The 23,522-nt window shown below is 38.6% G+C and overlaps 1 protein-coding gene across 2 annotated transcripts in view; it reads right to left on the bottom strand.

Annotated features, from left to right (window-relative positions):
* Positions 1 to 23,522, bottom strand: part of POLA1 (DNA polymerase alpha 1, catalytic subunit) — a 305,904-nt gene that overhangs the window by 148,892 nt on the left and 133,490 nt on the right. For both annotated transcript variants that reach the window (XM_059157006.1, XM_059157005.1), the window contains exons 31-34: positions 22,417 to 22,548; positions 17,225 to 17,399; positions 2,796 to 2,974; positions 951 to 1,082 (exon numbers count right to left, since the gene is read on the bottom strand). In XM_059157006.1, coding sequence (XP_059012989.1) covers positions 951 to 1,082; positions 2,796 to 2,974; positions 17,225 to 17,399; positions 22,417 to 22,548 — 618 coding nt within the window. The remainder of the gene's footprint in view (positions 1 to 950; positions 1,083 to 2,795; positions 2,975 to 17,224; positions 17,400 to 22,416; positions 22,549 to 23,522) is intronic.

The raw sequence follows: 23,522 nt of genomic DNA, 5'->3' as shown, positions 1-23,522 counted from the left end.
CTTTAAATAAGTTACACTGAGCTTTTACATAATAGAAATTTTGTTTAGATGACAAATGACATAAACACTAAGAAAAATCAAATGAGAAGTACGTGGTTTTTTCAATTTTAAGTTTTGAAGAAAAAACCTCATCCCTATGAAAGATGTTAAAACCAAAACAAATACTTCGAAAAAAGCCTTCTTTCTAATGCAGAGAGCTCACTCACTGTTCTAGCATTTTTAGTATATACTTAAAAAATCAGACATTCTCTTTAAAATGCCAGACAAACTGCATTTAAAGTTTAAAAACGTTTAGGGATGCCTGAGTGTTACAGTCGGTTAAGTGTCCAACTGGCTCAGGTCTTGATCTCAGAGTCGTAATATTGAGCTCCGGGTCAGGCTCTGGGCTCACATCACAGGGGGTGGAGGGGGAGGCATCTTCTCCACATGCTCTCTCCTCTCCCTCTGCTCCTCCCACTTGTATTTTCTCTCTCTCTCTCGCTCTAAAGAAGTAAAACGAATCTTTTAAAAACTGTTTATTTTGATTTTCTTCGACAATACAGCTATGAAATGGTTTTCATTACCATAGAAACATAAAGTCTTAGCTAGTGGGCAGTTATTAAAATCACCACACATAATGTTATGGCTCTTCGTGCCAAAGACAGACAATACTGATATTTTTTTCTCTTCTGACCAAAGATCTGAGGGACCACTTAATTTAGTCTTACTTAGGTAACAACACACTAAAATATTTCCTGATTATATTCTTCTTTTTCCTTAAAGCAAAAATTCAGTTATTTAAAGTACTGCTCATTAAAGAGGTGTCCAATAGAAAATCACTTTTTCTGCAAAGTCTTCTCAGAATTTTAGTTACATAAAAAATAGGAATACAAAACCATATTGTTTTATTTTAAAACAAGACCCAAATCTAAGTAAGCTGCATATGTAAGAAATTCATTGTGGATACTCACTTCATAGTATTTTTTAATGCAACGTCTCATGTCCATGATCAATTTGTTGCTCATCTGTACCACAAAGGTCAAAGGTGAAGTCTTACAATCAATGTTACTACAGCGATACAAGCTGGGCTCCATATCAGTTCCCTACAGAAGTTAGAAGAGACAAATACACAAAAGGTTACTGCAAGGCTAGAAAAGGTTTTTTTTGTGCTTAAAAACTAACGTGCTGTCCTGGTGTGCAATATTCTTAATTCATTTTATTAGTGAGCTTTTAACCCTTATTTTTTTCAACAACGGTCCTCTCAAAGATCCCCTTAGTCACACGAACCTCTTGCCTTGTTGCCACCATAATAATGGAGTTCAAGTTGAAGGGAAAACCCTGAAATCACTTCTGGTTTTACATTCAATATATGACAGACTTTATGGATAAAATAATTTTCCCTCTGAAAACCACTGGAAATAAACATTCTTCTTAGAGATATGAATCCAAATTTTGAATTCTTACGTTTTCATTCCAAACTTGAAGACAGAGCAAGCGCACTGATGATACTAGTTTCCTTTCATATTGGCAACTTAACTTGAAGATTAAAGCCTGAAACTTAAGTACTGCACCAGAAAGCAAGCACTTAAACTGCCTCCTTAGAAAATCTAAGATTTCTGTAATCCTCCCTCTCTACCACCCCCAAATGAAAATTATTTGGGGAAGGGAAGGCAAGAAGAGTGAAATTTGAAAGAATTAACTATTAGTAGTTGGAAAAAAACCTCTTGTTTTGTTTTGTTTTAAGCAAAAACAAAGCAAATAGAATATATAGGAAAACTGTTGGGGTTTCTGGAGCATTTGTTTTCCTTCTTGATACTTAAACATCTTGGTTTCCTGCTCCAATCTGGTACATAACCCTACCCGCCACGCTAAGCAATTCCAGGTGGAAGAGATTTCAGAGCTTGACATCGGCTCTTCCACAGTTAGCCCATCTGCAAGTCGTCAAGCCTCCATGCAATTAACTATCTTATTTACAGCTGTAATGAAGCAAAACTCAAGGATTTAGCAAGTATTGCTGATCTGTGTCTGCCTCTTCCTTGCACTTGCTTCCAAAGACTGCTTTGTTTTGATTCAAAAAAATGCAAAACATCTGCTGTTTGTCCAAATTAACTTAAAATAATTACTTTTAATTTAGATAAAGGATGTATTTTCTTTCAGTTTCAAGGTTTTACACAGTTCTGCTGCCTACTCATTTGCCAATGGCTAGTACATGTATAACACTGCAGTCGAATCAAGTAAATTGGCTAAGTTTCAAGTTCTGATCCAAGGTCAATGATACATTTTTTGGCAGTACTTCTTGAGAGGAATGTCTCCCTGTGACTTTTTTAATGTCTGACATGCAAAGACAGCAGAAAAGATAATCAGAGTACCTTTGTCAAAAAGGAGGCAAATGGGATGTGTAAAGATAAACAAAAACTTTCCAAAAACACTTAGTTCCCATTAACTTGATTTAAGATAAAGGCAAATATTGCTCTAAGTCTTAATAAATTGGGGCTGGGAATGGGGAAATACAAGTTACTAATTAAGGAATTACAATAAAAAATACTTTAAGGTACTTGAGAATTTTTAAGAGATTCCATTTGAAAACCAAGGCCAAGCAACCACTCTAGGAAGCCAAAAACAATATTCAAGCACAGCATACTCAGAGTTTTCAAGCAGAAATGAAGTCCTGGAGGTAGAATTCACATGATGCTAAAATTCTTTAAACACGTGAAAGCAACATTTTCCTCCCTTTTTACACATTCAGTGGGAGAGAAAAGGCCTCTACGCTAGTTGGCTAACAAAATGAAGAAAAGAAACAAAAAAAACCAACTAACCGAACCATCCAAGACACTGTCGTAAATATTCTCTGTTCCACATGTGGGGCATGGGCACTTGAATTTTTCACAGTCCCTGTATTTCTCCTCATCAGTGAGCTGTGCTGGGCCACCAAGTAGGGCATCATTCTCCTCATCCTTATGATAATGATGAACTCTAAACTGGGTGGGGTCGAGTCCTATTAATGTAAAAGAAAAAACAAATTGAGAGGTACAATTCTTTGAATTCTCGTACACAAAAAAGGCCCCAAAGAAGAAAGCCCACAAAGGAACGATTTTAAATTCATGCACACACATACACAACCATCTGAACTCAAGATAAAGGCTCACATCACATGGACAACTGACTTCTCCTTTTAAGGCTCACATCACATGGACAACTGACTTCTCCTTTTACAAAAGACCACTTTATTAAATAAAACAAGGAAACAGCACTAATGCACTAATGCAATGCAGATATGCCCCCAGATGTTTGGGCTCAGAAGCAACTACTTCTATAGGATGGTTTTATTATCTTCTTACAGTTACAGTGAGAATCTCAAATAAATGTGCAGTATTATTAAGAAATCTCTTAAAAATCAAAGTTTCACTATTAAAACTGAAAATAGAGAATAAAAAATCCCATTAAAGAAAATAAGTTCAACGCTATTACAACTCCTTCAAGTGCAGATACAACTGCTAACCCTGATTTCAATGCAGTGGTCGATTCCATCTTGGCTCAGTAGTTAACAGCATGTAGGGTGCAATCTAATTCAGTGGTTAAAATTCAGTAGCAGCATCTGAGACAAAACGCGACATGGTTTTTTTTGGTGTTCTGAATTCAGAAATTTAAAATATGTGCAAAAACAATAGATCTACAGATTCTGTGGGCCAAAACATTCCCGATAATCTTGAAACGAAATATACTGTCCATATTTCAATCAAAATGACACAAGAAATCAATCAATGCACTGATTGAGGTAGTTTATGCTACCTCGTTTTCCACAAACTATTTAAAGAAACATTTTTAGGCCAGCCAATTTTATTTACCTTTAGTCAAAGCCTATCTGAATTTACATGTAAGGGTAATTAATATACACAGTATCTCAAAACACTTCCTTGAAATAACCCTTTAGCAATCCCTAAGAATTCTAGGCTTTTTAGAAATCTAAGGAAAGTTATCATATTTATTATAGCATAAAGGTAAATAAGCAATATAAAAGTCATTGACCAAAAAATTGAAATACCAAAAATATCTGAAAACTGTTTTAACTCTAACAATAGCTGCATAGGTAGATAATCAAACAGATGTATTCAGAACTCAGTGGCAAGATCCTAAATCATATTTGGTCAATTTTCAAGTGACATCTACACTTGAGGCTGACTGACATGGTGGAAAGGTGCTGAACAAAGGACAAAAAGCCAGAGACTAAGAGTCTCAATTTTCTCACCTACGAAATGGAGGTAGTGTCACCGACCAGGCACTTTTGAAGTTAAATCAGACATTAGAGGATGAACCTCCTTTGAGTGCTGCCCAGCATGTGATAAGCATGCAATAAATACCGTATGAGTGAAAAAATAAAATAGTAGATGAACATCATTTAATCTAGACTATATTCACTCGATTATGCATTTGAAAAAATATACGGAACTTATGTTCAGACTGCAGAGCAAGTTAATAGCTGCTCTTTGTAGGAATTAATTGAAATCAGCATTTCCTAACCTGATCATACAATAAAAACAAAAAGTACATATTAAAAACAAATGGAAAAACATTGTTTAGTGACATAGATTACTGTAACTGAGGTCGCTTGGCCCCAAGACGCATTATACATTTTTATTTTACAAATAACCTATCCCCTAAGAGAAACAGCAAATTAGTGAAGAGTGTGAGAATATCTACCTCCCCATTTAAAGACAAAGAGAGGCAAAGAAAACGAGTGAGAAAGGCCACATCGGTGAATGAGACCATTTCTTCTCTGTAGTGAAGGGTAACAGTTGCAAATTCCTCAAACAATTTGTGAGTCCAGCTGTATTCACATAACGTCTTGCTTCATCAATAATTATGAAAAAGAACTTCACCTTTTCTCTGATGGTATGATTATTCCTCAATTTCTCAGACCAATACTATTCAAAAAGTAAGGAAAAAGGAAAACAGTAAGCAAAGGTTTTCTCAACGGTAGCCTTCTTTCACATTCCAAAAATCCAAGAATGACCCAACACTGGTTCTGCACATACCAGAAAGGGCCAACCTGCAGCAGGGAAGCAATGAAGGCTCTCTCTAGGCCGCCCTCCCAGCCTCCGCCTATTTAGTGGACCTGAGGCCACAGGGGAGCCTGCCTGCTGAGTAAGCCAAAAATGGACAAGGGCCTTCTTTCTGCTTATGGGGAAATACCCAACAAGTGGCCTAAAGTCATGAAAAAAATCAGGCCTTAGGAAATCTCTAATGTCCAATTTCACAAACAACCCTTATCTGCCCGTGGCAGTAACAAAGCCAAGTGGCATAGCAGGTTACTTCAGATTATCATGCTGAATTTTTTAAAGAGAAGGGGTTTCATCACGGCATTCTTGGTCATAGATCAATGATAAATTTTATAAAGGGAGGGGACACTGTAGTTACCGTAAAATAATGGGTATATAATGATCCCTCTACAAGTTACTTACATAAAAATGTCATAGAAAGGTAATTTTGTTGGGAGGACAATTATAAGTCCAACAGGCAAATCAAAGAGGGTTAAATTAAATCTATTTATGAAAACATATAATGTCATGTTAAAAAAACAAGGATCACTGCTGCTGTATTCTTTCTTTAAAAGGTCAAAATCTAAGCTTAAACAAGCCCCAAATTTACTCAACATAGGAACTAATGTTTCCAAATCCTCACGGAATTGGCAACAAGCAGCTTATTTCAAAGTTTCGGGAGAACTTAAAAGTTTTACTGTTTATACCATAACACATTAAGGCCGAGTGAGACAGGAAAAAAAGTATCTGGTGCTGCCACCTAGAGGTAGATTCTAAATTTTAAGATGTGCAAAATAGAGCGGCTAGCTACATGGGACTGCATTTGTAATTATCCCTCCAAAATTAAACACCGTTATTGGAAAAGACATTAAAGCAAAATGTTAATGATAAAAGGTGTCATATATACTGTGTAATCAATATTAAACTGCTCACCATACAGTAAGTAATCATACTCATCTTTTGAGGAAGACACGCAAAACTGAATTCCAAATTCCGTATTTCTTCTGAGAGCTTTCTCTGAACAACTCACTTAAAGAAACAAATTTTATGCCCTATTTGAGAAAAGGAACTTCCATTTTTATTAGCCTGGCTTTGACAGGTAACTTCACTCATTTGATCCAGTACAGAATAAAGAAAAGAGTAGTCTACTTGGGTCTCACAGTAGTTATCTGGGGGGAAGAGGAGCCGTGGTTCTCCCTGCAGTAAGCAGAAATGATGTGTGCTTTAATTCAATCCTGTGACTTGCAGGGATACAGTCACACCATTTTCGGGGGGGGTGCTGGGGCGGAATTGGGAGGGAACAGAAAGGAAAGTGAAATGAGATTAAAATACTGTCATTTATAATTAGAAAATTTATAGGATCGCACATTAATCTGGCAACAAGATCAAAGCTCTCATGTTTCAAAAAGTATTTATAGAAAGTAATATCATAGGCATTGGGGTGGATGAGCTCAGCAGTACTGTTTTTTTACTTAAGATCACCAGCTATTTAGCACACATACCTCCAATGTGACATGTAGCACAAAATTAATTTTTCTACCATTGTACTTCATAATATTGTAAGCTATGCCTGTTCTTTGAATGTTCACCTGCCCCCATTTCCAAGGATTATTTAAACTGTTCTGAATTCAAGGTATCCAGTTGAGAGGCTGAGGCACTGGACCAAGTAATTTTCTTTCAAAGAACAAGATCTCTATTACTGCAAATGCAAATAACTATGGTAAGGCCAATTACATATGTCCGTACAAGTGGGGAAGAAGGAAAAAAATCCATTCGAATGAAATTCCAAATGAGCAAAGAGAGAAACTGATATTCCCAAGCAGTTGTTTGTAATAATTACTTAAGCTACTATGCTAGGTAAAAGAATATTACTGTGATTTTTTTTTTCTAAAAATTTCTTCTAGGAAACAAATCATTTGTATTTTGCTTGAATCCAGGCTTTAATGTGCCTGGACTTCTTAGAGAACAATATACAAACTAAGTAGTATGATTAAAGAAAAAATACTTAACGAATTTTTAAAAGGTGAGTGCTACATCCATATAAAGTCTTGTACAAGAGTTTTCATAGCCGCTTTATTTATAATAACCAGAAATTGTAAACAATCCAGATGTCCCCCATCAGGATAATGAAGAGAATAAACTGGTAAAATCTCCCATGGAGTACTACTCACTAAAGAAAAAGAATAACCACGGATAAATGGCACAAGGTGGACGAATCTCACAAATACCATGCTAAGTGAAAGAAGCTGAACATAAAAGCACACACTGTAGAAAATTACTTATATAAAATTGCGGAATAGGCAAAACTAACCTATGGTCAGAGACATAAGATGAGTGATTTCTTTTGCGAGGAGGATGCTGACTGAGAAGGAAAAAAATAGGAATGCTCTGGGTGATGGAAAAGTTCTATGTTTTGATAAACAGAATGTATGATACTCTTAAGATAGCAGCATTTCATTGCACGTAAATTATACTTGAAAAAAAAATGCCAAATAGAAGATGCTTGTGATACACATATCCAAAGGAGGCATGTTTAGAATATCTAAGGAATGCCTGCCAATCAACAAGAATAAGACAACCCAATAGAAAAGTACACCAAGATTTCACCAGGCACATCACAGGAGGAGATACTCAAATGGCCAATAAAGGATGTGAACAGATGCCCAACTTCATTTGTCATCAAAGAAATACAAATTAAAATCCCAACGTTATGCTACCACATTAAAGGAAGACGACACAAAACACCAAGGGTTGCTACGAATGTGGAGTACAATGTATAAATCAATTGAACCACTTTGGAAAATCAGGAGTATCTACTAAAGCTGAACACACATGTGCCCCTGGACCCAGCAATTCTCCTAAGTATATACCCAACAGAAATACATGCAACTGTCCAAGAGAAGACAGGTGCAAGAATGCTCAAAACAGCACTATTCCTAATCACACAAATGTGGAAACAACCCCCAGGTGCACCTACACTAGACAGTCATCAAGTCTGGTACAGTCACACAGTGAAATACTACACAGAAATGAAGGACAACCACCGGATGAATCTAACAAATGTAACACAAAAGAAAGTAGTCAGACACAAAGAGCAAAGACACAATTTATGTCATGTTCAAAAATAAACAAACCTGGGGTGCCTGGGTGGCTCAGTAGGTTAAAGCCTCTGCCTTCCGCTCAGGTCATGGTCCCAGAGTCCTGGGATCGAGCCCTACATCGGGCTCTCTGCTCAGCAGGTTGTCTGCTTCCCCCCACCCCCGCCTGCCTCTCTGCTTACTTGTGATCTCTGTCTGTCAAATAAATAAATAAAATCTTAAAAAAAGAAAATAAAAGAAAAGAAAACCTCACCTACGATGTCAGGAATCAGGCCTGTAATTTTCTGGGGTGAGTAGAGGACAGTTTCTAGGAGGCGGCATGAGGGGGTTTATGGGGATTTATTAATGATACAGGTTTCTTGAGCTCAGGGCTGACTACACTGGTATGTATTTGTGAAAATTTTTCAAGCTGTTCAGTTAGGTTTTGTGTGTGTTTTCCAAATGTATGTTATACCACCAGAAAATTCAGGTTGAAAAAAGTGAGAAAATGAGTACTAAATATTTATGATATACCTGTGAGGTTGTGTTCAAATGTGTTTGACTCTAGCCATACATTACGCACCTCCTCACAGATGTGCACACCATCACCCAGGAAGCACTGTTAGCAAAAACTAAAAGAAACTGAACTGAAATACAGTAAAGTCATTAGCTCTAACAACCCCTTCACAAGAAAGAGAGGAACATGTTAAAACATACCAGTAGGATGCAACTGGCAAACTCCAGAATAAGGGAAATTGTATAGCATACCACCACCTCCCCCCAGCCCCAGTTTCTTAACAAGTAAATTGGTAGGATGAATTTAAAAAGAGAAGATTAAATATTACATGGAAGCAGATTAGATTCTAATCCAAACAGGGAGCTTTTTAAAAGAAGTGCACCCTTAACACAACTAGGGAATATGAACGCTTATTAGATATTTGATGAGATGAAGTAATTTTTTTTTTTTTACTAGTGATGAAAATACTGTAGTTATGCTGGAAAGGGGGGAGAATCCTTGTCTTTCAGAATTGTAAAATGCAGTATTTACAGGTAAAATTATTCGGTATCCAGGTTTAAGCTCAAAATAATCAGAGCAGGTGGAAAAGAGGAATACGATTTGTCCACAGTTGCAGACTGCTGAAGCTGGGTCATGACCACCTGGGGACTTCTTATGCAATTCTCTCTACTACTGCACGTTTAGAATTTTCCCTAATAAAACATTTTAGGAACACTGTAGATCCAATTTCAAAATAAACAAGTGACTATACAAGTAGCAGACACCTGAAACTGCCTTTCATGGCAAAAATAAACCTCTCCATAACACAAACGGAAAACTTCTGAGTATTTAAAAAAAATAATATCCAAACCTTTAAGTTAAGTAAACTCCTAAGATTTTTACTGTCCTTCAGAAGGCAACTCCCAAAATGTTGACAGGAAAAAAAAAATCCCAATGTGCAGCTACCCTCATGACCTCACACAATTGTTTTAATGCTCTTGATGATAGCTTTTTTAAATGGCTTTTTAAAATGAACATATAATGTATTGTTTGCTTCAGGGGTACAGGTCTGTGAATCATCAGGCTTACACATTTCACAGCACTCACCATAGCACATACCTTCCCCAGTGTCCATAACACACCACTCTCTCCCTAACCCCAACCCCCCAGCAATCCACAGTTTGTTTCCTGAGATTAAGAGTCTCTTATGGTTTGTCTCCCTCCCCAGTCCCATCGTTTCATTTTTTTCCCTCCCTAACCCCAACAACCCCCCGCCCTGTCTCTCAAATTCCTCATATCAGAGAGATCTTATGATAACTGGGTTTCTCTGCTTGACTTATTTTGGTTAGCATAATACCCTCTAGTTCCATCCATGTCGTTGCAAATGGCAAGATTTCAGTTTTTTGATAGCTGCACAGTATTCCATTGTATATATATACCACTTGATGGTAGCTCTAAACGTGAACTTTAACTTAATGAAATATATACCTCTCGGCAGGAAAAAACTTGGGAAGTATTTTCGTTCCAAATTTTAAACCTGAGTGAGAATGGTAAGTGTATGCTGAAAAAATACTTGGAAAATAAAATAGCACAAAATAATAGACCAAGGATTGCTGCTCTTACAACAAAGTCCTCTTCTTCCCAGCCACGCTGGTAAATATGTGGCGGGGGTGGGGGGGAGGCACCCAGGCTGGAAGTCGCTAGACACTTTTAATTTTTTTTTAATATTTTATTTTTTTAAATTTATTTTTATTTTTTTAAAAGATTTTATTTATTTATTTATTTATTTATTTGACAGAGACAGAGAGAGAGCATAAGTAGGCAGAGAGGCAGACAGAGGAAGAGGGAGAAGCAGCCTTCCTGCAGAGCAAGGAGCCTGATATGGGGCTGTATCCTAAGACCCTGGGATTGTGAACTAAACTGAAAGCAGACACTTAACCGACTGAGCCACCCAGGCACCAACACATCTTTTTAGAAGTTAGTAACTGAACCAAAAAAAAAAAAAAAAAAAAGAAGTTAGTAACTGTTTAACCATTTTTTCTTCCGATTTTGTAAAAACTGTCTTATTTTTAATAAGAATATTACTTTTTCAAGAAGGAAGCTATAATTCACCACCTTCACCTTTTCTGGGTTTATTCATACATATATATTTAACATAGTTTTAATCTGCATACAGTGCTGTGTTCAGCTATTTTCATTTATTATGTCTTACCCATTTTTCTACAGGCTACACAGTGTTAGTAAGTGCCATTTTGGTATACTTAATTAAGATGATGCATCTTTTTAACCCACTGAGCCACCTAGTGCCCGATGATGCATTTTTTAAAAAAACTTGATCTACAGGGCGCCTGGGTGGCTCAGTTGGTGCTCAAGCCATGATCCTGGAGTCCTGGGATTGAGTCCCATAGGGCTCCTTGCTTAACAGGGAGTCTGCTTCTCCCTCTGCTCCCCCCCACAATGCTCTCTCTCCCCCCCTCCCTCAAATAAATAAATAAAATCTTTTAATAAATTTGATCTATAGTTACTAGTGCTACACCAAATACTTCAAAGTTCCTGAGAGTACACCTTAAGTATTCTCACCATAGTGAAAAAAGTTAACTATAAAAACTATGTGAGGTTATAGATGTGTTAATGCTCTTGATCTTGGTAATCATTCTATAATGTATATGTATATAAAATCATCACTTTGTACACTTTGAATATATTTAATTATATTTGTTAATTATTTCTCAATGAAGTTAAAAAATTTTTTTAAATTGACCTAACTTATAAATAAGAGAAATTCCCATTTTTTCCTGGAAATTCCAAGTGTTACAAAACCAGGACAGTATTAGTCCCAGTGATTATCCTAAACATGCCCCAGCTTGGCTCAAAGTCTCCAGGGTCTCTTGCCTGACTTAGGTGAGCAGTGTCACTGTAGGCCCTCATGTGCCACATGGAGTGGCTGAGATGGCCTGGGTCACCAGCGTGGAGGTTGGGGCCCCGGCCGTTCAGCAATGGGCTAGAAGATCTAATGAAAGGTGGGAGCAGGCAACCATTCCCAAGGCCACACTGGCTTCTTCAAAGTGCATTCCCATGATGCCCCAAATCCCAACACCTTCATAAACTCTTCCCTGCTGGCCCCAGCCACAAGTGGTCTCTGCTTCCCCTGAGTACCTGAAATCCTCTATTTTACATCTTTTGGGACACGAACTGTACTGTCCACTAGACTTCCCCACAACAGTGAAATCGACAAATGGACTGGGCTGTAATTTGAGTGAAGGAGCCATGGCTTACTCATCTTCATCTCCCTCACAATGCCCACTATGATGCTGAGCACAGCAGGTCTTCAACATTAATTTATTCAATGAATACAAAAGTGGGCTGGGAGTGTGATCCATTTGATGACGTGAATGGAATGAATGGCGCTCCATCCTGGAAGAGATGGTTCTTATCGGCTGACAAGATAAGATCCTGTTTTGCATCTGGTGTGATCTTTAAAATTTTATTAATTATGGTATAGAAAATATTTAAGGTTTGCAAATGATGGTCATGTGTGTACATCCTTCTAAGAGCTTAACTGTGAAAAAGGCGAGAGTCTTATCACAAAGAAATACCTGAGGCATGTGCGGGTGCTATCACCCTATTCCCAACCACCTGTGTCCTACCCACTCTCCCCCCAGCATCTTTTGTACGTCTGTCTCCCTGGGCCTGCTAAAAGCACCTTCAATACTGCTTGGCCTGCTGCTGCACTTTTTCTTGGATATTACTGGATCCTGTCTATTGACAAAAAAAAATGCCTTCTGTAACCCCTGTGGTATGGGACCATTTTTTATAAAGGGAATCTTTACTTTCCGATTTAATCCAGGAAGACCCTGGGTTAACCCTGTTGTCTTGTGTTAAGCCCTACTTTCAGAGATTAAATTCTAAATTCTCATGTTCTCCCAAAATCCAGTTTCTCAGGACCAGTGAGAAAACTGCCCAGCTAGCCAAGTGCCTGCAATCTACCAGTGACAGGAAGAAATATACTTGACAGCTATTACACAAATCACTGTTCATTGGATGAATTATGTAATTCTAAGTACTGTTATGCATGAAATATAAATTTATTAATGGATGAAATTCAAGGATGAACTTTAGACTATCCTTATCACTGGCCTGTTTTGCCAGGTACAGAAGACTATTTGAATGCTGAAGCACACTGTGAATATTTCCTCCACAGACGATAAAAAGAGTTTTCATTAGAACAAGAGAGGAGAAAAAACCCTACGATCTGGAGAACAAAAGCTAAGAGTTCCAAGTTTTAGTGGCCATGTTTCCCATTGGGCTATTGTGTAAGAAGAGTAATACTATATTTTTTTTCCATTCACAGACGGAAAAGAGTAAAATTTTGCTTTATTTAAGCCCAACAGCAATAATCTTACATGGGTTTCAGAAAAATGATACACATTTTACTGTGGGATAATGAGGACCATTAGTTATTAGAGAGAACAAATTATTCTCCTTCAATTCAACACACTTATTCATTCACTTATTTAATAGACTATCCTCTCTCCCTTTCACTAAAATGGCCTTCCCATACAGAACACCTGGCCATGCAACATGCCACCAGACAGACTTCAGGAGGTGTCTTGATAGGGAGAAAAATAGTCGGAGAATTTCCAAAGTGAAGCCACAGGATAAAACCAACACTTGATGCTTGCCTTTCATTTCAAGAAAGCAGTATAAAAGCAATAGAAAAAGAAAAAGGTAGCTGAAAAATATACTTGTTCTCCACAAAAGAGTCTTAAAAATAAAAAATCATGAACTTAATAATTTTCCTAAATGAAATTATGCCATTATTCCTGATTTCTTTGTACTGACTAAAAGGACAAAGTATCAAACTTCACTGAAGTTTCAACACTGTAATACATTTCATTAGTCAAAGATAAAAACTACATTAAAAGCAAGAGAATTATTTTATGTCTGTGATTAGGCAGTTGGAGGGCTTGTATTTTATGTATACATTTGTACACTTCAACTTATTTAACAGTGTCAGTTCACTAACTGCAGTTTTTTTATATAAAGAAAACAGATTTAGAATTTTAAAAACAAATTACAGTAATTTTATGCCTACAGCTTGCACCTCTTAGAAACCATGTACCCCCTAACACTCCCCTTACTTCCCCACCACTTTCCCACCTCCTCCCTCCTTCTCTCTAAAACCACAGGCTAAGTGAGAACTGGTAACAGGGGCTTCAAATCCTCTAGTGAAGAACAGCCACCATGGTTTTTGACTTGGGGTGGAGGAATAAAGGATGCAGATCACAATGTGGCTCTGGCATAGGGTAGGGAGCAAATGCCTGCAAAGAGCTGCCTGGAGACCTACACGCTTTCTACAGATCCTTATGGTAACTGGCACTTGCTGTCCTGCAATCCACTAACATGGACCTCGTATGGGAACAAAGGGAGAGAGAAAGGACTCCAGGATTTTGCACTAATGCCTGTAGATGGGTGAATACCGCTGGTCATGGCAGGAGGTACAGCAGGAGAAGCGGCCAAATAGGGGAGCAGGGGATGGCACAGTGAAGACAACTTTACAGGTCCTCATTGTAAGAACTGCTATCGAGTGGCAAAAGATAAAAATCAGAAAAAGATAAAAAGGTGTGTAGCTGTAACTGCTTGAGAGCTGAAGACACAGATTTTTCCAGGAGCTCTGACTGGCTACCTGGCATCAAGAGGGGGCGGTGGCAGAGGGGGACCGGGCAAGACTGTGCACAAGCATGGACGGCTCCCACTGTGGACTGAGACTGGTCAGTAATAACATGAACCCTCTGAAGACCAGCCTCATGAGGCTACCAGCTTTGAAAATCATTTTTGAAAACTGGTCCTATAAGGCAGCTGCAATTAGGATAAAGTTTGTCCTTAAGCAAGTCAAAATCTGCCCACTGTTTAATTTGTAGTTATCTTAAATCTGACTCTACAACCAACAGAATCAGTGTGGTCCCCTCTGTGACCAGTGTTGAGCAGGCATCAGGCTACCCCTGGGCAGCCTCCACCACCCTTCACTCGACCGCTCTCTGGCTCAGCCACAAGGCTGTGCTCTTACTTTGACATGTCCCTCGTGAGATGGCGCTTGTTCCGTCTAGTCCTACTCAGCAATGGGCCACTGGGAAATTTAAAACCAAGGAAGTGAAGGGTAGCACTCAGTCTCTAGGCCAGGTTCTTGGTGATGCAAACAGAAAAACTGTGGAGATGTACTCTTTAGAGAAATGGCTCCACTCAGGGGGTTTGGGTGCTTATGCTGGGGGCCAGGGAGGCGGTGGCTACTGGTCCAGGGGGTGCAGTGGGGAGAAGAGGGAATGTAAAGAAAATGAAGCTCCCACTACTTCACATCCACGCCTGCTTAGGGACCTCTGTTGGAGGCTCTCAGAGCGAAGAACAGGAAGTAGTGTGTTCAGCACAGTGGTGAGGAGCACAAGATGTGGAGTCATGGACAGCTGGGTCTCCATCTGACCACAGCCAGCCACTTACTAGCTATGCAACAAGACCAAGTTAGCGATCTTTCTAAGCCTTGGCTTCCTTTCCTGTAAGATGGAATGAATAGAAGGCTGGTGCAAAGATTAAATTAGATAACATATGCAAAGTACTTATTACAGTATCCCACAGAGTAAGCACCCAAGGAAGGGGCAAGAAATAAGGAAGAAGCTAAGAAGTATTGAGCATTTACACTCCCCTCCTCCCAGCTGAATATGTATAAGCGTCATCAAACACAACTCAACTTGGAGAACACATTTTGGACGATTTGGGTAGCAGATTTTATCTTCCTCATTAAGTTTTGCTTAGGCAAATATCAAAAATGAGTTTCTACTTCCAGAGAAGACAATGGTGGGGGTAGGGGAGTCAGGGCTGACAGGCAGGAACTCAGAAAAATACTCAGCAGGGACAGGATGGCAAACATGACTTATTCATGTGTCCAATCCCAGTCCACACATGCATACTGAGCACTAACTATGTATAAATGTTTCCTTTTCAGTTTTTTTTTTCAAATTCTAGTTAGTTAACATATAGTGTCATATTGGTTTCAGGAGTAGAATTCAGTGATTCATCGCTTACATACAATACCCAGTGCTCAACACAAACATCCTCCTTAATACCCATCACCCATCTAGCCCATTCCCCACCTACCTCCGTCCATCGACCCTCAGTTCTCTATCACTACAAATCTATTACAGTTTGCTTCCCTCTTTTTTTCCTCCTCTTCCCATATGTTCATCTGTTTTGTTTCTTAAATTCCACATGAGTAGAATCATACGGTATTTGTCTTTCTCTGACTTACTTCGCTTAGCACAATACTCTCTAGCTCCAGCCGTGTCGTTGCAAATGGCAAGATTTCATTCTTTTCAGTGAAACTATGTACAAATCGTATGGACTGGAGGAGAGTGGACACACGTATGCAGAAGCCTGGCAAGAGAGTGGGAAGTGGCTGCTAACAACACACACTGAGTAATCTTTCTGCTCCAGGCCTGCGCCAAGCACTGCACGTGCATCATTCTCCTGCTCCCACAGAGCAACTGCAGTTTACAATTCCAAAAACCAAGGCTTAGATCAAGGTTTAGAGGTTAGCAAAAGCCACAGAGCTTGTGAATAGCAGAACCAGCATATAAACCCAAGTCCCTATGGGGTCAAAGCCCATGTCTAAGCCAGACATTTTAATGAGAAGAGGGGGAGAATTTTCCATGAAGCAGGGACAGAATGAGCAATGACTTATTTAGGGGATCCTTAAGTACACCAATTAAGAAAGAAGGCTAGAAATACAGGTTTGAGTTCCAGAGTCAGAGTTTGCAACTGCCAGAGTTAAAGACTGTGAGACTTATAGGAAGTGAGGTGCCATCTAACGACTTTATTGGGCAGTATTCTAAAAATATTCATCTTTGCATAAAATGGGATAGAGTAGATATCTTAAATCAATGTAACTCTTGACATGCTGGTCATCCAGAAATGAAATCAGAGCAAGTAATGAAATATATTTCTAAGCATGAGATAACTATCTGGTGCCATAGCAAAAAGTTAAAAAATGCTGAGGTTTTAGAGTTGACCAGCACCTCTTGGGATGATGAGAAATTAGGAATCAGCTAATTCCTGGAAGGTAACAGCATGTCTAGTTTTCAAAGAATTTAAAATAAAGCAAGAATAGGATACTCACAGGGAAACGAATACTAAAAATTAAACTTTTTAATGTTAAAAAAGCTGCGTATTCTCACTTTATACAAAAATACATTTAGAGACAGAGACAAGATAAACCATCACAATACCATCAATCTCCTTATTAATGGAAGTTCACCAATTAAAGCCACAACAATGTAAGCTCAGACCCTGTAACTGTGGCTAAAATGTCTTCATTCCTTCTCTTGCCTTCCCTTTCTTCCCTTGGCATTTACTGACGGAGTGCCTACTGTGGGGCAGGCACACGGCTATAGAGGTAGGAAGCATACGGGGTCCACAGTCTATGAAGAGAAGTAGACATTAACCAACCAGCCACAAAAATAAATGCCCAACTACAAGCAAAGAAGTGCTCAACACACACCATACCCATAAACAAGGCTTACAACAGGTGAGGGATGACTGTGGGTGCTGGCAAAGCCAGCTAAAAGCCTATGTGAGCTGGCGGCACTTACCTAACCATGTTGCAATGAGGACAGCATCAATTCCATCTATTGGCTCACAGATCCGAGCCACGACTGGGTGGATCTGCTGAGCCAGGTAGTACTGGGTGTCAATAGTTAAATTGTCCTGTTTCTGTAGCTGCTCAGGTGCATAGGCCCTCTGACCTGCAGTGAGGTTTGACCCATCCTACAAAAGGACATAGGTACAGGTAAAGCTGTAGGAAATTCAGTCACACTATAAACATGCTTGCCCCAAAAGAGGGACGATGAATCAAATTTTATATATTCATTCCAAACACCAAAAAGTCCTTTTGACCTATTGGTGAACATTTCATATGTATCTAAGAGTAGAAGGTCAAGGAAAACACGTCACCCACTGTCCAAGAATGTAAATCCAGCATGTGTTGCGTTCTATTTTTTGTTGAAACATGAAACCAACAAGATGGCATGACTAGATTAAATAATTCCACCTGCCATCTCACAGAAGCACACTGGAAGACTTGCTAACTACTAGTCTAGTCAGAAAGGTCTTTTAGGAATGATGAGAAAAAATATGGGTGGTCCTTTTAATATAATCCCTTCATGCGAGAATTCTAGTCATAATCTCATCTTAAAGGGCCCCAGGGGTCATATTTTTTATGTATTGAAAAGCAAATGAGCAAGGGGAAAGAAAGAGTATGAAACCCACAGAGTAGTAACTTATATACAAGATATAATAGATAGAAATAAAATTAATGAGCTATCTTGGTGGAGTGGTAATGCTCTAGAAGCAAAATATTTGGCCAGTGGAATGAAGGATATGCCATTTTGCACTGTTTACATGGTTCTCCTCAAGGAAAGGAAAGGAAGATGGGTTGAAGAGGATCTTTTCAAAGGTTTCCTCTTAATAAAGTTGTGTAATTCTATGTAACTGGTCCATATACAGCCCTGTGGGTAAGGTCACCATCATCTGTGATTCAAAAAAAAGTTATCACATACTGGGCCAACATCTGACAACTCACCCCACCCTTCTTTATCTACAACAACAGAACTTAATATTCAGACTAGTCAATTTTGACTATTCGCAGTGCTAAGCTGCTCTGAAAAACAGATAGCATAAACCCTATTCTTTCATTCTTGCTACAATCGGCCCCTTCTCAGCTCAGGACCCAGCCCAAAGCAGAGGCTACTCGCACACTGCTATCTTCAGACTAGAGGCAGGGACCTCCTTCTCTGGCAAGGGTCTTGATGGAAACAAACGGGGATGTTTATCAACTAGGTCCTACATGGTCTAGGATATAATGAAATACTTAGAAAGCAAACCGTGGATTAAAAGACTTATCAAATAATTATTTCAGGAGTTCACAACACAGTAAAAGAAATTAGGCAGAATTCATCACCTTTAATTGTTGCCCTTTGCGAAGTCTGAATTAGTAGATGGGCGTAAGATGACAGTCAATGACAAATAGAGGGTGAAAAATCCCTGGGCAGTGTCTTTACACACTTCAACTATATTCAGACTGACTTCACTAACACCGGAAACCTGATCAATTTACAGGACTGTTTTTTTTTTTTTTTAACTGGTCTGTCCTGGGCGCCTGGGTGGCTCAGTGGGTTAAGCCTCTACCTTCAGCTCAAGTCATGATCTCAGGGTCCTGGGATCGAGCCCCACAACGGGCTCTCTGCTCAGCGGGGAGCCTGCTTTCTCCTCTCTTTCTCTATGCCTGCCTCTCTGCATACTTGTGATCTCTCTGTGTTTCAAATAAATAAAAATAAAAAATCTTTAAAAAAAAATAAGCTGGTCTGTCCTAGCAATACTGAGGGTTGCCTGGGTAGCTCAGTCAGTTGAGCATTTGAATCCTGATTTCAACTTAGGTCATGATCTCGGGGTCAGGAGATCGAGCCCCGCATTGTACTCTGCGCTAGGTGTACAGCCTGCTTGAGATTCTCTCTCTGATCCCCCCAAAATAAAGATTATATAGCAATGTTAAGTTTACCATTTTGTAATGGTGAATAAAAATCAAATTTACACAAGGGCACCTGGGTGGCTCACTCAGTTAAGTGTCTGCCTTTTGACTCAGGTCATGATCTCAGGGTCCTGGAATCGAGTTCCCCATCAGGTTCTCCGCTAAGCACGGAGTCTGCTTTTCCCTCCCTTTGCCCCTCTCTCCAACTTGTGCTTCCTCACTCACTCTCTCTCAAATAAATAAATAATATCTTTGAAGAAAATCAAATTTCTACAGCCAAATTCTTTTAAAAGCATGTGAGGTACTTTCCAATATATCAATATATGATGTTCTCACAGTAAGTCAAGTTTTTTAAAAAAGCGGTTGAAAATTTCTAAGCGTATCCTCAGTTAAGAAAGTTTTTATTTTAAATAACCACACGAAGGACCAGTTTTAACACTGACCCAACCATATTTCTTATTGTATTTAAAAAATCTGAGCCCAAACATGACTAAAGTCAAAAGAATTGTTAAGACAGGTTTTGCTGTGCTATGTTGGAAAAACATCCAGGCCATGACATAACATATATCTCTCACAGACCTAATTCTCAAACCTAGCAAGATCTGATGATATATGCAATAACGCATGGTGTACACCTTTAAAATCAGATTAAGAAGCGATGTTGGTCTTCCTTGAAGAGCCTATGTAGTTAATTTGTGAACTTCACAAAGTACATACTTCACAGAGACAACCAGGTGCAGTCAATTCATTCAAAACTATGTCGTTGGGGGTATAGCTCAGTGGTAGAGCATTTGACTGCAAAACTATGTCATCATCTTTAGTAGGAAACTAATGGAAAAAAGTTAATGGGTGACAAGTGGGCCCCTTAAAACAATTATGTTAAAGGCACACCTTATGCTATTATGTCTAATGAAAGTTACTAATAATTGAGGCTTAAAACTTAACCAACAAGTGGAAGTTGATCTAAGTCTCAGCAAATCACATAGGTTTTACAAATTGAAGGACTACAATGTAAATCTGACACCAAAAAAATTACTCTCTGAACTCATCTGAATGTAGAGTCAGAATAAATTATCACTAGAGTATTACAGTCTAAATATAAATTTCAAACAAAACAGAACCTGTCTAGGAAATAGGCTATTTGTGGAGGGCACCTTTGCTTAGAGCAGTATTGTTCTTTTCAAAGTGTATCATCATACATTTAAAAAAAAATTCTAAAAATATGGTTGTGTTAAGAAACAGAATAATTTGAGTGCTTAAAAGCAAAAGAGGTAGGGAGCTTTGGCTCACAAATGTGCTCAAAGTGGGCCTGGCCCACTGTTAGGGGACAGAGGCAAATTCAAGTCCTACAGCTTTTCAGAGCACCTGGGTGGCTCAGTGGGTTAAGCCTCTGCCTTCAATTCAGGTCATGGTCTCAGGGTCTGGGGATCGAGCCCTGCAGTGGGCTCTCTGCTCAGTGGGGAGCCTGCTTCCCCCCTCCCCACCCCCCCAACTCTGCCTGCCTCTCTGCCTACTTGGGATCTCACTTTCTCTGTCAGATAAATAAATAAATAAAACCTTAAAAAAAAAGTCCCACAGCTTTTCTTGGTATACAATGAGTTGCATAAACAAAAAGAAACACGAACTATAGCTTTAAGAAGCAAGAAAGTTAAGGCCTAGCACCAGTGGATGGGGAAAATGTTGAAAACACATCAAACTGGATTTATTGTACTGTATCAGCATCAGCAATTTTTGAGCTTTACTAGCTCAATAAGACCTGGGAAAAAGAGATCATAATACCCAATATCTAGACACCAAGGAACATAACCTAGACTTTTAAATCTATTGATCACACTACCATACATCTCCATTCCAGATTTAGCCAAAACATAATTGTGACTGGATTTCATTATTAGATGTTATTTCATGGAACCTATTTAATTTTTCAAAGCTATATTGCCATCTGCTCCTGTCATTAATAATCTAAGAGCTTTTCCATGTATGTTAAGTCACAAGTGAAAAAAAGCTAGCCTATTTACCAAAATCTTTATTTGCATAATATGAAAATTGTTTTTTTGAGATGAGACTTGTCAGAGGCAATATGCAAAGCACATTAAGGGCTTGAGCGAGTCAGACATTTATGGAAATATTTTCCTGCAGGAATTGGCTTTCTGTAACAGTTCTTAATCAAGGGTAACCCTAGGAGGGAGACAGAGTCAAGTGCTGATTCCTGTCCATGTACTTAAATCATTTGTTATGTACATCATCCACAGTACCGAGCAGATATTAGCAGATAATTTTTAAATTCTGAAAAGACTATGATTTAAAAACACACTGATTGTAGTTTGACAAAGATCAATCATAATGCAATGAAATTTAAGGCTTATCTAATTTTTTTTACAGTAATAACAAAATGCAATAATTAATTAATTAAAAAGTAAGTCTTATAACACAGATGAATTATGCCTTTTGGTAAATATACCACAACACAGAAATTTTAAAGAATTTGGATAGAGGCTGTGACTTTTTTTCCCCCAAAAGGAAGAGATGAGACTTCTCCTTTGTTCCAACTGGAGTTAAGTGCGTTCAAAGAAAAAAACCTGCTCTCTTGTCCTACCCTCTCTCCTCATCCCTGTCAGAGGCATGCTACTCTCCAAAAAAACTGGTTAGTGGTTTAAACCTGTGTTCCAGAAACGGTAGAGGTTCCTCAGATATGCCACACAGAAGAGGCATAAGGCAAGGAGGTGGGTTCTAGGCCCCCTTCCACTCAAAATACAACAAACAAACCGGTGAGATCATTTGCGTTTTCTTCCTAAGGCATGTTTTTGGGGGTCTCGTACCTTTCTCCATATTAACTTCACATTTTTCTTAAGTAACTCTTAGAACATAAGCTAGGGAAAATGTATTTACTCTCTTATTCTAAATATTCATAATGGAATCTGTGGCAAAAGAAATGATAATGGACTACTGCTGGACATATGACCAAATTTACATACATTTTTCACTTAAGTTAATTAAGGGTTGAAACAGTACCTACTGTTATGCATCTGTCTCACCAAAACAATTTCAGTAAACCAGGACACTGGTCTTAAAGGTTTTATGAACATTTTAGCAAAATACACCATATCTCTAATGCTTCAGATGTTATAAAACCAACCAGATTAACCAATCTCTTTACAACATCAATTATTTGGAAGACCATTAAATAAGACACTGTGGTGATCTGAGTTTTACTTTGGGTTATGGGGTCCAGGAGTCTTATTAATTGCTACAGTTTACCTGACAGATGACGTACGACACGGTATCTCCAGCTTTCACCTTTCTGCCTCCTTGAGAATTCATCCAGAGGGCAACGTGTACATGAGGTAGACTTTTTTTATCAGGATAATCCTGGGGATCCTTTGTCAATGCCTAAAAGAGAAAATGAGGAAACCAAAAGCCCCAAACATTAAAATAAAACCCTTATCACACAGATATACACTAAACACATCTTTCCTAGAATCCTATCTGACACATAAACATAAAAAGGACAAACGCTGTATATAGAAAACAGTGCCACAGTCTTTAGACATTCCATCCTCAAGGCTCCTCCCTTCATTTACTAATATAACTAGATGCAACTCTAGCAAAAAAGAAAGAGAAGTTTATGGGCCATGGTACATAATACTTGCATATAAAAAAATTTAGACGATAAAAATTCAGTTTTCTATCTAGTCTTCAGTTTCTCTTAATGCCTGCAATTCCCTCACTGAATTAAGTGGTTAGTAAGGACTGATGTAGATAGGCTACTCTGACTTACTGATCTCTTTCTCAAAGGCCCCTCTAGCCTAAATAAATCTCAAAGGTACAAGAAATCGGTGGATTTATTCACACTGTTAATTTAAGTTCTATAAAGGCAGGAAGAACGAGTTTCAATGAGAAAGTAAGCCCTACGAGCACAGGGACAATATCAGCCTGGCTTGCAGTACTCAGTGCTCATAACGATTCCTGGTAAACAGCAACAACCAAATGTTGGCAGAATTATTTCGTTCACTCTGCAATAATTCACTAAGTTCAAGCACTGTAAAGTATTGTGAGATGAGTAAACAGTCACTGGTCCTAGGTCATCTGCTATTAGTAGATGATTCCTCATTCTGCAAATAAAATCTCTAAAATAAGCCACATGTGCCATAAGGGACATGTGAACAGTGTTAGGGAGAGAGTTTAGAGAGGCAAAGATCACTTCCATCCAAGAGCAGAAATCACAGAAGTAAAAAACTTGAGCTGGCATGTGAAGAAAAAGAGGATTTTAAGAAAAGGTGACAGGAGCAAGAACATTCTGGGTAGTGATAAAAGCAAAAGTTAACCAAGAGGTAACACAAAATACAGTCCATCAGACTGGAACT

This window comes from Mustela lutreola, chromosome X (assembly GCF_030435805.1).
Source record: "Mustela lutreola isolate mMusLut2 chromosome X, mMusLut2.pri, whole genome shotgun sequence".
Classification (NCBI taxonomy): domain Eukaryota; kingdom Metazoa; phylum Chordata; class Mammalia; order Carnivora; family Mustelidae; genus Mustela; species Mustela lutreola.
The sequence above is the reverse complement of the archived record's forward strand: the minus strand, read 5'-3'. Positions and strand labels throughout refer to the sequence as shown.